Raw genomic sequence first — 17,310 nt, forward strand, 5'->3', positions numbered from 1 at the left:
CGTAAACCTCTGTTCACCCAAATTTCTCTGGGAGTTTAAACTCCAACTCCCCCTCCCACTTATCCTCTTTGGCCTCTTGAATGATAACCTTGAATGGTATTGTCTCGCCGCATAAAGGAGGGTGAAGAAATTCCTTGGGTCTTGACAGAAAGCAGGAAGGCTTGACAATAGACATCAGCACTCATGAAATCAGAGAATGTGGGGTATATGAAAAGGTAACAAAAAGAAAAAAAGCGTTGACAGAAAATGGATGGGGAACAATAGCTCAACTCTGGTGGAATAAGAACTCTGCTGTGTGAGCTTTTTAAAACCACCAAAAGTATGTTTTTAAAACTCGTCTCTGCTCTGATGATGAAATCTGAGGCAAGATGAAATAATCACTCCATTAGAGCCGGGTTTATGACTGAACAGGGGCGTTTGGGTCTCATTGTCTTTCATAGGCGACCGTGGCTCAGGTGGTAGAGGGTCGTCTTCTGATCGAGAGGTTGGGGGTTCGATCCCAGTATCTGACTATGTGTCGAAGTGTCCTTGGGCAAGACACTGAACCCTAATTTGCTCCCAGTGGTCGACTAGCGCCTTGCATGTCAGTCCTGTCCCACTGGTGTGTGAATGTGAGAGTGATTGGGTGAATGAGCTGTTATGTAAAGCGCTTTGAGACTGCTTCAGTGTGGTGATAAAAGTCCATTTATTCCCACTGTTTGCCACTTCATAGGAGAGCTTTCTGGAGGAGCCATTAGGCCTGAGATCGTTCCTGTAATGGCCACATGGAGATCAATTGAAACTCGATCTGGGAGAAAGTTGCTTGGCCTCGTCTTGGGCTGCTCACTCGATTCTATTCAATCCTTTTTGCTCCCCCGACCTCTGAAGTCTGTCAGGCATCAACTCAAAGTCATAGCTCTAAAGACAAATGCTAAACTGCCCCCAGTGTTTCAACAAAAGCCACAGCTAACAAGGTAAACATTTCTGTTCTGTCTCGATAAGGAGGCACTTAGACGCCATCTGATTGCTAAGAAAACCCGAGTGTGGCATACAGAGGGAAAACTCTTTATTTTCAAGCCAAACTCGCTCTGTGGAAGGACACAGTGCTTCTGGTGGCAGATTTGACTCATCTACAATCTGTTCTGTCTCACTGCTTCACCGTGACATGTAGCTGTAGCGCTGCATCTTCAACAGCCGCGTGGTGCCGTACGCCAGCTTAGCCTGTCACAGTTTCACAGAGTTCTGCAGTGATTTCATCATCAGATGACCATCTGCTCAAAATCTAAAGGAATTTTCCCTTTTAAGATTTTGGAAAAGTTTAAAAGTGGTCAGATAAAACTTACGATATTCACATTTCAAGATTATAACAACATTTTTTGCTTTAGATCCACATCAACATTGGCATTAGAGCAACTCTTTTTCCATAAGGCTGCGTATATCTGCATTAATCTCATGTGAAACATATTTTATTTATATTGTACACAACAGACCAACAACAAAAATACTAATGAAAACTGTTTATATCAGGGTTGTCCAACTTGGGGCCCACGGGCCAAAGTTGGCTCGCAAGCAATTGGATTTGGCCCGCTGCCCATATTTGAAATTGTTATTTTGATTTTTTGATACTTTCTAAACTATAAAAATGTATGTTATACAGTACATTAATTTATGAGAAAAACACTGAAAGCTGATGCCAAATTACATTATTTTTCTCGAGTTTTAAAGGATTGTTCAAGACAGGGAAAATTTGATTGTATAGGCGGGGTATGTTGTGTCCCATTTTGTTGAATTTATATTGCACTAAATGTCTTTGAAGACATTTAGATGTTTAAGTGTTTATTTTGCACAGTTATGTTATTGGCATATTTATTTTCATGCCGTGCAACATGAATGTTTAGTTTTGGCCCTTCAATGAGCAGAATTTGGGCACCCCTGGTTTATATAAAGCTGGGTAAAAACACGTAACGCTGCGTTCACGGCAACTCGGACATCAGCCTCTATGAGCTCCGTGGCTGCACGTAAAAATATCTTAAAAAGGAGAAAGGCTGACTTCAGGTGGCGTTCCTGGTCACATTTTCAAGTAGGAGGTCTGAAAATCCTTTGAATACAGCATTAGACTGTTGTCAGATATCGTTCGACCAGATTTAAAAACCTGTGTGTGTGTACCTCGCTAAAAATGATCTAAAAGTATTTGGGTTTGGATCGACCAAGTCCAGTCCTGGAGGTCTGACAATGCTGTAACATTTACAATCAGATGTAATGAAATAGGAAGTCCAGGGCGGGGGGGGGGGGGGGCTTGTTATTTGAATCACTCACCCACCGAGAATAGAAATCCATAATCACACACAAACTCGCCCAGCTTCCATTAATGTAAAACTCCTTTATGAGAAACAGGAAATTAATGAGAAACAATATTACGTTTTGTGGGTGGGGCCACGAGGCTAGAATGTACCCTCGGGGGTACATTAGCAGATGGCAGGTGGTACATGGAGACATGAATCAATCTATTTCTAAACAAAAGAATGAGGCTCCGAGTCTCTTTATATACTTGTAACACATAGAAATGCCATAAAATAAATATACAGGGAGTACTTATGACCCCTAAAGGGATAAACAACACTACAACGTTCTGTGTGTGGCTTATTGATTTGTTCACTATTTGGTATCAAATTTAGAATCTGGGTAAACCTGCCGCTCGTTCCAGGAAGGGGTTCGGTTGCTTTTGCCTCCAGGCTAGAACAGAAGTAGCTTGGTGTATTTGCATAGCAAAGATGGAAGGACAACATTTTCACTGCAGTGAAAGAGTTTATAGGATTACTGTGATGATTTATTCAAAGAACATAAACATTTCAAGACTGATCTTTGTTTTCATGCAGAGAGCAGATACTCATGATATATTTCATGTAAATATTAGCCTAGCTTGCAATTTAATGTTTTGTAGTGTTGTGCACACCATTGCTGTACATTTTTTTTTGCCCCAAGATTGATTTCAGATCAAGATTCCTGAGTTACACTGCAAAAGACTCCAATAATAAAACCCTGAGGGGTTCCTCAAAGCTCTGTTCTTGGACACCTTTCTATATGCTTCCCTTGAGTTGTAAGGTTAACTATCAAAGCTAAGTGGATAACAAACAACTACATTACTATACAGTATATATGACCTCTGATTTTCTGATTTATCCGAAATGGCAATATTATTATTTTAAAATTATTTTCATGTTTTTACATGCATATTTTTCTTCGTATAAGCAGGTGGGCAAAAAGAAGGAAATGTCAACTCTTGCACAAAATATGATGTAATATCATCCCCTGAAATGAAAATAACTACACAGACTAAACCTTCACTGACATATTTTGGGACAACATCACGCATTGACATGAAATTTTCCAGCATGAAACGGTTGGTATGATGTGTAGCAACGTTAGGAAATTAACAGACGTCAAATCTTGCACAAAATTGGTGGAAATACAGCAGACAAAAGTTACCTCAATGAAATGTATTACGCATGTTTGGCACAATTTCAGGAAGTTTAAAAGCCAGTCGTGACATCTGTTTACAAGTGATCTGTAAGTTTTTTTGTTTTTTTATCAGATACCGATACTAGACATTCCAGGCGACCCCACATGGGGTCACAACTCCAAGGTTGAACAACCCTGGTCTAGACTGTTAAGAAATTGATTGATTTTTCACTTAATTTGAAACTCTGCTCTATTTTTATTTTGTAAATAGGAGAACATTCCCTGATAGCACACATACATCTCGCCGACGATGTTACGGAGAGTGTTTGCTCATTGGGCAGACGTCGCAGAGACATCGGCGTTTGGCCGATGGATTAAAGACGCTCAGTGCGACCGACCTCTCTACAGCTTATATTAACCTTTATTTAGCTCGGATCATTCAATTAGTATAAATATCTCCATATCCATAGTCGAGTATTTACTTAAATCTGATAGGAATATGACAATATCACAAAAACAACAACAAAAAAAAATATATACGACCACTAAATAGCTTATTATGTGTGGACAAAATAAAGAGAGACAGTTCATGATCATTAATGTATTTTCAGCAGCATAGCTAAAAGAGCTCCAGCATAAAAAAAACAGCTTCATGGAAGTGACATTTTACATTTCTACAATTTAATAAGTGGTGTCACCGATTTTGGGGGAAAAAAAAACAAAATGACGCATTAGGAGTAGAATGCCAATGCACGATCTGAAGCCGACATCTGGGTTGTGCCTATAGCTTTATGTAAATGTTCAGTTGTTACATTACTGTAACTACAAGGCTACTTGTAGTTACCCTGGTCGTCCTCTGATCGAGAGGTTGGGGGTTCGATCCCGGCCTACACCGGTCTATGTGTCGAAGTGTCCTTGGGCAAGACACTGAACCCCAAGTTGCTCCCAGTGGTTGACTAGCGCTTTGCATGGCAGCTCTGTCCCATTGGTGTGTGAATGAGCTGATATGTGAAGCACTTTGTGACCTCTGTCTGTGAAAGATGCTATATAAATAAAACATTACTTACTTAAACATTATTTACCCAAAATGATGAGACTTTCCAAATCTAGAAACAGTTGCTTACTGGACCTTCTTGAATTTTGAGTCAAGATTTTATTATTTCCATCTAAATACATCATCTTTATCCATGTAAAGCACATTTAAGTCGCCTGTGTGTATAAAATGTACCCTAGGATTAAATTTGCTTTGCCTAAATATGTTCCTGCTGTGTCTGATTTGAGGTCACGTTAGTAGGATTTAGCTGAAGTTTAACTGATCACATGTTTAAAATGTTGAGGAATGTGGCCGAGAGCTGACAACCACATGCTGAATGACACAAATCCTCCAGCGTCTGTGTGTGTGTGTGTGTGTGTGTGTGTGTGTGTGTGTGTGTGTGTGTGTGTGTGTGTATCTGTGTCGAGGGAATGAGAAGCAAAACGTATCCGTCAACAACAGCCTTACAACTCCACACTTCTCTCTAACAGCTTAGCTCACAAACACTCAGTATTTTTATTTTTTTTTTTCTTCCCTTACATCCCATTTACCAGCTTCTCTTACATCCAATGTTCAATAATAGAGACAGTGGAGGAAGGGATTTAGAGCATTACCCAATCCATCCTGTGAAAAATCAATCAATCAAGTGAATAAATAGGATATTATGAAACCATATTTGACAGACTGAATTTAACCCTGCGTTTAAATATTTGTTCCTGATTAGTGTGCTTTTTTTTTTTTTTTTTTTTGTCGCTGTCTTAGTTGCATTAGGGAAATTATGTATACTTATGTAAGCGCTCGCCTGGATTCCACCCACTGCTTTATCTTTATCCACTGTAACACGTGTTTGTTTGATGGAAGGGTCACATTATCAACATTCATGTCAGAATAATGATCAATGTGAGCGTTAACACAGTTAACACAGGAAAGAATGAACAGTTTCTATAGTGATTGTGTGTGTTTTTCTGTCTGTTTGTTGTTGTCTTGCTGATTATGAGGCATTTTGTGCATTTCTGTTTTCCTTTTGTGTGTTTTTCCAGTAAAATAAATGTTTTTTGAAGTCATATTGTGTATTTGTGTTGTCAGTTTTCTTTTTTTGTTAGTGCTGTAAGTAATTTTTTGTGTCGTTTTATTGTCATTTTTTGTAAATTTGTATATTTTTTTTGTCATTTTGTGTGTTTTTGTTGTCGTTTTGTATTTGGAGTAATTTGGTTTATTACTGTCATATTTGTAATAGTTTTGTGTGTTTTTTGAATATTTTCTGTCTTTTTCTTGTCTTTTACTTTATTTTCCTGCAACGTTATGATTATTTGTACTTAGTAATGTAGTCTTGCTTTTGTTTTGCATATTTTTCTGCCATTTTTTTTACCTTTGCTTTGGGGGACACATAAAATTGGACAGATGTCTGCTCTACAACAACAGAAAGAAAGTGAGCCGTCGTGATTTAAAGCTTCTGTGATGAAAAACAGCTCTCATCTTTTCAAAAAAACAGTGAACATTTCCTTCCTGCCTGTAGTCAATGAGTAATTTTCATTGTTCACAGTCATCGTTATGATCTTTCTGACCTGATGTGGAAAGTATGCAGCGAACGCTTCCCGCCCTCGCTCTACTTCTTCTTCTCTCCGACGCCTGTTAGAAAATGCACAGGCAGTTTGATTGTTTGAAAAACACTGTTAATCAAAGTATTTCAACTTAAAACAATAAACAGAATGCTTTGCAGAATAGATTATGTAACGGTTGGGTAACTTCAAGACAACTCGTCTTGATTGCTCTCTGCTGGATGGTGAGATTGCGCCACACTTGAAAGAGAATTTTTAATATTGTTTAATATTAATCATGAATACATTTACTTGGCTTGCTGTACAGTCTTTAATGGTACAAATCCACTCAGGAGATTCGATGACATTACAAAAACAAGCATTCAAATAAACACGTTAAAAGCGCACTTGTACGATGCAGATGATGCGTTTTTTGTCATGATTGCATTGAAAGCACGTTCACATTCATTGCCTCTCTTTTACTGATCCTTGCTGCTCTGCTAAAGCGGTGGTTCTCAACCTTTTCAGCCCACGATCCCCAAAATATGAAGGTTCCACGGAGCGGGGACCCCCACTGTACCTATGGAGCTCTATAAGGGGGAATAAAGGGGAGAGCTTCCATAAAGTCAGCAAAATGATGGTCCATTGTTCTATGAATCTGTGATAACCATATTTATTTATTTATCTGAATAATATTCACTGTTATCCAGGATGTTTACTATTATTTGCGCCATAGTATATAGTCATCTTAGAGATGTAAATCCTTGTGTTAATCAGAAGCTAAACGGATTAAAAGTGATCAAAAATGTTGGAAAAGGTGGAAAAATGGGGTTTTAAAAACCAGGAAAATTAGTTAAAAATTGTGTGTAAATTGTGGAAAAAAATTGTTTTAACTGTCAAATGATGGGCATGAAAAATCGTGAATGTGTTTAAATTGGCAAATAATAAACATAAAATGTGGTGAAAATGGGTTAACAATGGGTCAAAATATGCAACATTAAGTGGGAAAAGGGTTTAAAAATGCCAAAAGTGTCTTGAAAATGGGAAAAGGAAAATATACAGAAAAGGCATTGAAATTTAACGGAGAAGTGGTAAAAATGGGAATAATTTAGCAAAAATGCATTAAAAAGAGTGGGTAATGGAATTTAAAAATGTTGGGATTATTATTTAAATTAGGCATGAGAAAATCATGAATGTGGTTAAATTGGCAAAAATAAGCATGATATATTGTGAAAAGAGGTTAAAAGACAATAAGGGGTCAACATGTGCGACATTAGGTGGGATAAAGTGGTGGAAAGGGTTTATAATAAAATACATTATAATGTGCAGAAAATGCATTGAAATTTGATGGTGAAGTGACAGAACTGGTAGTAATGTAGCAAAAATGCATTGAAAGGAGCAAAAATATGGCAAGAAAAAGTGAATGGTGAAGATTTTGAACCCTTGTGCTGAAGGTATTATTTCTAGGTAGAAAACAGAAAGTTTCTGAGGAGTCTGAAGGTAAAACCACTCGGATTGTTTCTGAGCCGAAGCTTTAACGATGCAATCTTGTTCAGAGCCTCTTTTTCTTCTTTTATATCCACTTCTTTCTCATCAACATGCCAGAGTTTCACCAAGTTGATTTTCTACCAACTGGACCTAAGTCAGCCACTTTATTTCCCACCCCCCCCCCCACCCCCCCCCCCCAGAGCTGCTTCTGTGACATTCATCGTCCTTTTGGCTGCGACCGTTGTCTTCTTCACTTTGCCTCCCCCGTCTCAAATGTTAGCCAGTTTGTCGAGCCAATCTGCATTAGCTCCTGGATTATTCCCTGCTTGTTATCTGGTTCAGATGAAACACAGGGTTCGTGGATGGAAACGTGATCAGTTTGGAAGCCGCTGGTTTTTTTTCTTTCCTTCAGGAAAATCCTCACATCTGAAAAAAGTGATAGCAGGCCAGACACATCTGAGAGGATTAAGCTAATGTGATGGCAAAGCCACCTAGCAAGGCGCTGAGAAGTGTAATTTTAGTAGACAAGACTTGACATTCAGGGAATAACTTGTCAAGACCTGGTTGTAGGCAAATATTAAAGATATTAATCCTTAATGTAAAGACCTTGACATGATTTTTTTTTTTTACCCTTGTGTTAGCGTGCAGCTTTAAGTGGAGTTCAAAGTCTCTTTAATCAGTGACATGAAGTAGTCCCTCAAGGTCGTTTTACTGTAATTATTGTGTACCAGGAAAATTGTGTGGATTTTTTTGATCCACTGTGAGAAATTGCAAAGCTATTTGCATACGCTGGTTGCTCATTAGCAGTGTTGTTATGAGGCTGGCAGAAGAGAAGAGTGCTTGGTTTTTGTTACGTTTGAAACAAGGTGTAGAGGTAATATCCTTATCTGTGTCACCTTACAAAGGAATGTGAGGTTTGTTTCAAGGTTGCTTCTATTTATTTCACTTCAGTTGCTGAATATCTGAAAGCAACACAGAATAAAATAAAAAAAATAAAAAAACTGTTTATAAAATAACTGTTATTTATAAAAACCTGCTGTTACAAGGTTTCCCCAAAAAAACGACTTCCCACAGGGAGCTGAGCCTTGACAAAGATTGATTTTTCCCCACATTGCCCTTCTATTGTTTCCATTGAAACTGACCCTACACCTCTTTTCTATTTCTCTCAAAGGTTTGCTCATCGGCTCAGGCTGTGCCCTCTATCCTCTGGGATGGGACAGTGAGGAAGTTCAACAAACCTGCAACAACAGCTCAGACCAGTTTCAGCTCGGTAAGTCTATGTCAAATGACGTATAACAAGTTTTTACCATCTTACTGAGTTGGCTGCTATAAACTTAGAGTGCGTTCACACAGACAGACCCTTGAGCGGTTAAAACTTATATATATATATATATATATATACAGTATATATATTACCGAGGGCGATTAGGAGCACCGTGAACACAACCGCTCTTCGAGCAGATCAAACACAGGAAGTATCGGCGATAAGGTAGAGTGCACAGCATTGTGGGTCATCAAGAGAGATGGCAAAGGTGCAAAACAGGGCTTTAAAACAACCAAAAGCACGACAACTTGTTGCTGCTCCATTGTTGAATGTTGTGAAAGAACAAACTGAGAAGGAAGATGCTGACTTTGACCCATAGATGAGAGCCTCTTCTTCTGGTTTCTGTTTTTCTGCCTAGAGAAGTCTCTACTCCAGTAATAGCTCATGTAACTGCACCAGAGGCTGATTAGAGCAGATCAGAAGTCCTTCTCTGAACGCAAATCGAGCCAAACCAAGATGATAAAATGATGAGCTGTCCTCCGCCTATTCAGATCAAGTGCAGGACTAAACCGGTGTGAATGCACCCTTATGCTGCGTTCACACCGAATGCATCTTCTGCGGCACCTGCATCAAAAAATGTCCCCATTCGCTTCATATGCCCGTTTGAAGTGAAGCCCCGCCCACCAGCGACACATCTAACTCGGCGAGTTTCACTGTCTGCTGAAGCGAGGAGCTGCGCTCCTTTTTCTCCTCTCACGAACATAAACCACCAGTGAAAAAAGCCGGGGTGATTAGCGGCTAATGCTATGCTAGCTCAGTGCCGACTTTCAAAGATGAAAACTACAGAGAGAACTTTTACCTGCTACTACCACCTCCTCGCTGATTCTCCTCCATGCCAAATCTTTCCTGGTTATAAAGGCTGTGTCATACAGCTCCAGGTGGTCACACACAGCGTCTACTCCATGGTTGAATGGGTGAACAGATCGGTGTCGACGGCCTGACGTCATCATCAACAAAGACTATGATTGGCTTTCGATATGAAGAAACAGTTGCAGGAGTTCAATATTTTCAATTCTCGCAAATGTGTGGATATGACAAAAGATCGGGAGCGCACTCGCAAGACCAACGCTCTTGACGCGCGGATTGGACCGCACCGCCACACAAGTTATCCATTGACTTTGTATGTAATCTGCTCACACAAACATTTCGTGACACATCCGGTGTGAATGCAGCATTAGTGCTTTTTCAGTCCTGCTAGCACCATCTATTCTAAAAACAAACATAGGAATAAATATACATCATTTTGTTACGAGTATCCACTCATCGTTGGCAGCTAAAACAGCTTCAGCTCTTCTGGAAAGGCTAACCACAAGGTGTAGGAGTGTGTTCGGGAGTGTGTGAAAGCGTGGCTCGTAGTCTCCACTCTATCCCAACCATGTTCTGTCAGGTTGAGATAGAGACTTTGTGTCAAACTCACTCATCCATGTTTTGAAGGTACCTTGGTTTGTGCAGTATTGCACGGCTGGGTCGGAACAGCAATGGCAGCAGTCACTCTTCAAACTTTACACAATCAGAGAGGAATCGTTTTCATTGCAACTGAAAATGAGACTCATCCATCAGATGGCCAGTTGGAGAGAAATGACTTGAAACTCTGTTTCTGCAGAGGATAAATCTACTGCATCCTATACCTTTCCATGGAAACCTATTTCATGAAGTTCTTGTGCTAACCTGAAGGCCACATTAGGTTTGTTGGTCGTTAAAACCATTGATTATGCAGAAACCAGATGCCCTTTAAGGGTGATGTTCTGTTATTCCCAAATTGCTCCACTGTTAGAAATTTTGGCGGAAAGAAATAATATAATTGTTGAAATCATACTCACCCAAATAGTCACAAAAAGAGACATTTTCCAGCACCAATATATTGTACAAAGTAAAACCTGATAAATCAGATTAAATCCTAAATTAGAATTAGAGAGCGTTCTAAATGTCATATTAACGTACTACTTGTACTAGTTCTGACGTCAAAATGAGTATGTAGTGCGTTCACATCACATTGTATGAAAAAAGTACATGAAAACTACCCGGATGTACAGTATACTATATGGGGAAAGTATGCAAGGTAGGCACACTAGTCATACTCAACCGCCCCATGATGCATTGTGAGCGAAACGTAAAACGGTCCTGGGACCAGCTTCAAGCTAAAAATCAAACCTCCCCTTTTCAAAATAAAAGCATCTCTCCTTGTCTTCCATTATTTTTATTTACACTTTTGTAAATAGGGCTCTTCTTTTGAAGTTATCTGAATATATCACATGTTGATATTCTACTTGGTCACTTTCTCACTTAAAATGCTTTCAGAACTTTCAAAGGTGGAGAATCAACAGATATTTAGCCTCAGATTTTTGTTGGTTTTTTCATTTTTTGGCCTAATCTTACGTTTAGTCGACAGTATATACTCATTGAATTTATAGTGTAAAGTACAGGGTGGGCCATTTCCATCATAGACTACAATAGTTACAATTACAACACCTGTATGAAATGATTAATGGGTGATTGAGTACGTTTTGCAACATAGTGTAAATCTCTAATAAAGGAGTTAGTTCCAACTAAACAAACCGAAAGAAAAAAACAATAACACAGATTGTGCTTGGAAAGCTTGAAGTGTATGAACCAACCTTCCTTCTCTGTGGTACTGTGACTATAACCAGCACCAAACTAATGTGCCGAGGTAGAAAAGCCTTTTTCCTGTTTGCAGAAAACACTCCAAGCTGGCTGCTGTCGTCAGCTGAAGAGATACGACTTCTCGGGGGTTTAAAACACGCGATAAGAATTCAGCAGAGCGTCCACTGCTTTCTATTTCCAAAGTGTTTTATAACCATAAATACAGTATGTGCTGGGAATAGGCAGCAGCTGGGTTTGTGCTCTGTATGCAGCGGCTGTTATCAGGACCATCATACAAATAGTAATTTGCTGTTTTATCAAAGCACAACAGGACTACGGTGATACATCCACACTACACAACTACAACTGCAGGTTCTTTTCTTACTACTGCTAGTAGATTATATAAAATAAGATACCGATTTATCAAGTTTGCAACATTTGGAAAAACATTTTTTTTTATATATGCTGAATTAGTGATTCCTGTCAGACTTTCGTTTTTTCTTACTCACTAAAGCAGGGGTTCTCAAGCCTGGGGTCAGGACCCCATTTGTGTTCGCGAGACACTGAGATGGGGTCGCCAGATGCCTTCAAGAAACGAAGAATCATTCTTGAACAATTTGAGCCCATTTTTGCCCTTTCCTGCAACTACACCAAACTTGTCATATTTTAACCTATTTTCATTTCTTTTTCTTGCCATATTTTTGCTCATTTTATTGCAATTTGGCTACATTACCCATTTCTGCCACTTCTCCGTCACAGTTCAAAGCCTCTTCTACACATTTTCCCCCACTTTTAAGACATTTTAAGCACTTTTCCAACCTAATGTTGTATATGTTGACCCATTAATGTCACTTTTAACCACCAAATTTTATGTTTATTTTTTTTGCCAATTTAACCACATTCACGATTTGTAATGCCCATTATTTGCCAGTTTAAACTAATTTAAATAATAATCCCTACTTTTTAAAATTCCATTACCCATAAATTGCAACTTTTTAAAATCCCATTTCACCTCCTTTTCCATCATTTTTGGTCACTTTTAACCCATTTTATTTCTGATTAAAACAAGGATTTACATCTTTAAGATTACTATATATACTATGGTGCAAATAACAATTAACATCCTGGATAACAGTGCATATTATTCAGATAAATAAATAAATGTGGTTATCACAGATTCATAGAACAATGGACCATCATTTTGCTGACTTTATGGATGGACCCCAAAAATCTCATCCCTTGATTCCCCCTTATAGACGGTCCTGTCTCCACATGACTGTTCTTGTCTGTGTTCAACCACCTTCAGCTACAGTGGGGGTCCTCGCTCTCTGGAACCTTTATTTTGGGGGTCATGGCCTGAAAAGGTTGAGAACCACTGCTCTCAACTTGATGAACATCTGGCTTGATAGTGACGTTTTCTTAGTGATAGGCTAGCAGGAATATGTCTTACCAGCAACATACAGGAAATTCACTTCTAGTTTACTCAATAAATCAAATTGTTGTCTATAAAAAAACAACCCAGATGCCAAAGGTTTGTAATATATCCAACTCCCATTTCCTGCCTCTGCCCGGTAGTTGTTGAGATGTATTACACTTGGGCAGATGATAAAATCCCACCTTCTATCACCATCTTCAAAGTTCATTGGGAACGCACTGCTCGGCTTCGAGGAAAAGCAAGACAACAAAACAAAAAAATGTGTCATGTGACCACTAGACTCTGAACATTTCCCTGTGCTGCCTGTATTGTATTGTATTGTGTTATGTTGTATTGTATTGTATTCTATAGTATGTTGTCATTTCTTATGTATTTGCCTGCCTAGGGACTACGGATGAAAACTAGCTTTGTAGCTATAATCCGGCATATTTACATTTGTTTTACACTGATGTTCATTAATGTGCAATGTCCCTATCAAATAAATAAATAAATAAATCCCTGACGTCAAGTGTGTAGATCCATCAAGTCAGATAAACAAAGGAGGGGATGGTAAATTTTAAATTATGCCCCCCGTGTGCTTTAAAGCTACTGTTTTAGCATATTGATCAACGTTATGACTGCCATTCTGACAGGGAGTGAGCTAATTGTTATTGCTGCATCCAAATTGGAGCCATCTGTGCATATTTTCTTAGATTTAACCCTGAATGACACCAATTCCTCAACACAGAGATTTTTATTATGTAAAAAGATGTGATGTCAATAAATCTCCCTTTAATACGCCCTAAAACTCAACAGTTTAACCTCTGTTTGCTTCATCTTAATTTTTAAATTCCATCTGGTTGCTTTTATCTGATTGACTGCTTTGGTTCTGGTCTCGTCTCAAACTTGCTAAAACAGAGATGTCAAACTCTAACTTAGTTCAAGGGCCACATATGACCAGAAGAATCCACATTTTTTGTGGAGGTAATAAAGCAAAAATTCAAAAATGTGGTTCCCAGTTTGAACTTCCCAAGAAATATGGAAGTTACTTACAACTTCAGAAGTGGGGTACAGTTACCCCCAGGGGTACACAAATTGTCATAGGGGGCACGTGAATTAAAAAATGTACTAGAATAAAACATTTTCAAAGAGCTTAGTGAGCTGACACGCTCGGGTGGCTGAAGTTAGCGAGTAAATCACGGACTGTTGGAGGACTCCCACCCAAAATTACTTCTATCCTCAGGGTTTGTGCATCTTCAACAGTTTGTGATTACTTGCTAACTTCAGCCATCAGAGCGTGTCAGCCCCGCACAGTGTAGGGGGGAGTAAAGGTCCCATAGGAGAGCTTTTCTTCTCTGCTTCATTGTCTACTACCAAACAAAAGAGGTTTACATCGACATCTTTACCTTTTCCTGATTATTTGGAGCAACCAGAAGCAGCACAAGGTTGTAATTTTGACTGAAAAAGCTACTAAATGATCCAAAAAGCTGCTAAATGATCTAAAAATCAGCCTGAATGTTTCACTCCAATAGAAAACAATGGGATGTTTATTGGTAGTGGGGCCGTGTGACATCATCAATCAAACTTCTTCCTTCTCCGTTTGTTTTTTCATAGCAAGTTTCTGTGCGTTTGGTGGTTTAAAGCCCTGTTGTGTGCCGTGGCCGCTTCTCCTGAACACCTACAATGCCGTGCGCTCTACGTCATCTCCGATACTTCCTGGTTTTAGTCCACACCGAGCGTGGTTGTGTTCACAATGCTCATAATCGGTGTGGTCTTGAGTACAGCACCACTATTTGGTTAGTTTGTGAATCTTTATCAGTTAAAGTGAGTTATCGTCATTCTACACAAATCTGTTACTGTGTACTCTGTTACTGTGTACTCTGTTACTGTGTACTCTGTTACTGTGTACTCTGTTACTGTGTACCCTGTTACTGTGTACTCCGTTACTGTGTACTCTGTTACTGTGTACTCTGTTACTGTGCACTCTGTACCCTGTTACTGTGTACTCTGTTACGGTGTACCCTGTTACTGTGTACTCTGTTACTGTGTACTCTGTTACTGTGCACTGTGTACCCTGTTACTGTGTACCCTGTTACGGTGTACTCTGTTACGGTGTACTCTGTTACTGTGTACCCTGTTACTGTGTACTCTGTTACGGTGTACCCTGTTACGGTGTACCCTGTTACGGTGTACCCTGTTACGGTGTACCCTGTTACGGTGTACTCTGTTACGGTGTACTCTGTTACGGTGTACTCTGTTACGGTGCACTCTGTTACGGTGCACTCTGTTACGGTGCACTCTGTTACGGTGCACTCTGTTACTGTGTACCCTGTTACTGTGCACTCTGTTACGGTGCACTCTGTTACTGTTCATCAACATCTGTGAAGACCGAGGGTTGTGAAACATGTCTCTCGCCTATCCATGTGTTGCTGGTTCAACCTTAAACAGTGGTGTTTTTTTCAATGACACCTTGTTCTCATTAGCACCTCAGTGAGATCTTGACTTCCACTGATGCAAAGTCTGAACTTTACATAACAGATGAGTGTGAAAATGCTCCTTTTTTAAATTGGCTTCTTGTGGATTATTACATTTATAAATGTAACACCAGAACATCTTAAATATGATCTGACTTTGACTATAAGTATTCCACATGCACGTTTAGACAATACAATAATAGTTGAGATTACTGTAGATGAAATACAGATTTAAATGAAATAGGAACAGATGCAATAAGTTACATTTCTGGAGTTGTCGCGAGACACTAGGAGGGTGTCGCCAGACGCCTTCAAGAAACCGAGAATATACAGTATTTATTTATTTTTTTTTTACAATTTCAGCCCATTTTTGCTTATTTTTACCCTTTTTCTGCAACAACACCAAACTTGCCATATTATAACCTGTTTTCATCACTTTTTCTCTCAATATTTTTGCTGCTTTTAAATGCACTGCCACTTCTGCATTGAATTTCAATGTCTTTTCAACGCATTTTTTCCACTTTTAAGATATTGTCGACACTTATAAACCTTTTCTGCCACTTTTTCCACCTAATATTGCATATGTTGACCCATTATTGTCACTTTTAACCTCTTTTCACCATATGTCATGCTTGATTTTTGCCAATTTAACCACATTCACAATTTGTCATGCCGATTATTTGCCAGTTTAAACTGATTGTTCCTACTTTTTAAATTACATCCCTCCATTTCTGCCACTTTTAAGCCAATATTGACACTTTTGACCTTTTTACCACTTATTTTTTTCTGCAATTCATTCAACCTCTGTGGAGTTACTTACATTTCATAAAATATTGGAAAAATAAGAGAATTAATCTAATCTGTGCAGCTTCTGCTTTTTCTCTCTTATTGAACCAGAGCTAAACAAACCATTTATTTAGTTAAAGGCTTTCTTTCTGATCTTTCCTCAATATATTTCAAGATTTCATGACACATGAGTAAATAATAATAATAAAAGCTGAACTGATCTCTTCCTGCTTCCTCCTGCAGGTTCTTGCCAGATTGGTTGGGCGTATTACTGCACAGGAGCAGGAGCGGCGGCCGCCATGCTGCTTTGCACCTGGTTGTCTTGTTTCGCTGGAAAAAAGCAGAAGCAATATCCGTACTGAAGGAAGAGCGTGGTCAGTGTGACCGGGAATCAAAAAAAGGGAGAGGACTCCAGACTCCTGTGGACTCACACACCAGTACCAGTACCAGTACCAGTACCAGTACTAGCACAGCGGGCACCAGAGGCAGGGAGTCATTACGGCTGCTCTGCACACAGTGGGACTCGACACATCTGACAACTGCAGGGACTTCTGTTAAAGAAAAACGTGTGGACCAATCGTATTTGCAAAAGTGTTACATCACAGTTTTCTTTGATGAAGAGTCTCCTCTCATCAATCAGTCCTCCTCCTCCTCATCCTCCTCCTCTTCTTCAGTGGAATGCACCCGTGACGTAACATTAAGTGTGATTTCTTGGTGGATGGAGTGTTTCTGGCTTCTCCTCATTTCTTCTCATTCTTGCTTTAAACACAAACTGAAAATGCAATAATCCCTGTAATGTAACGCCAGGGTTGGGATCAATTACATTTTAAAATTACAATTACATCTTCAATTATCCAATGTTCAATTACAACTCAATTAGGATTACATTGACCAGCATTTTTCCCAATTACAATTATTTTTTAAGCTTATAAACTTAACATTCCTCTTGTGTCTCTCATTTTGACCCATGTCTTAAATCAGCTGTAAAATACACTAAAAATGATTATCTATCATCTAATTAGTTTCTCATCTTTTAGTTTCCTTGTTAGGCTTAATTCTTATCCGTCAAAATCCAGGTTTTGAAATTTTTGCCGTGGGTTTCTGAGCCATTTTTCTGTGAGGATTTCCCTTGATTTCAAATTGTTTTCAAAATGGTAAAATGATCCTCAAGAGAACTGACAGGAAAACTTGATATGAAGCATCTTTTAATAATT

General features: G+C 39.0%; 1 protein-coding gene across 1 annotated transcript in view; it reads left to right on the top strand.

Moving 5' to 3' along the window:
* Positions 1-17,021, top strand: part of LOC114474821 (LHFPL tetraspan subfamily member 6 protein) — a 106,878-nt gene extending 89,857 nt beyond the window's left edge. Inside the window, exons 3-4 of the mRNA XM_028465359.1 lie at positions 8,669-8,767; positions 16,340-17,021. Of these exons, the coding sequence (XP_028321160.1) occupies positions 8,669-8,767; positions 16,340-16,458 (218 nt within the window). The 3' untranslated portion in view covers positions 16,459-17,021. The remainder of the gene's footprint in view (positions 1-8,668; positions 8,768-16,339) is intronic.
* Positions 17,022-17,310: the final 289 nt, after the last annotated feature.

This window comes from Gouania willdenowi, chromosome 13, assembly GCF_900634775.1.
Source record: "Gouania willdenowi chromosome 13, fGouWil2.1, whole genome shotgun sequence".
Lineage (NCBI taxonomy): Eukaryota > Metazoa > Chordata > Actinopteri > Blenniiformes > Gobiesocidae > Gouania > Gouania willdenowi.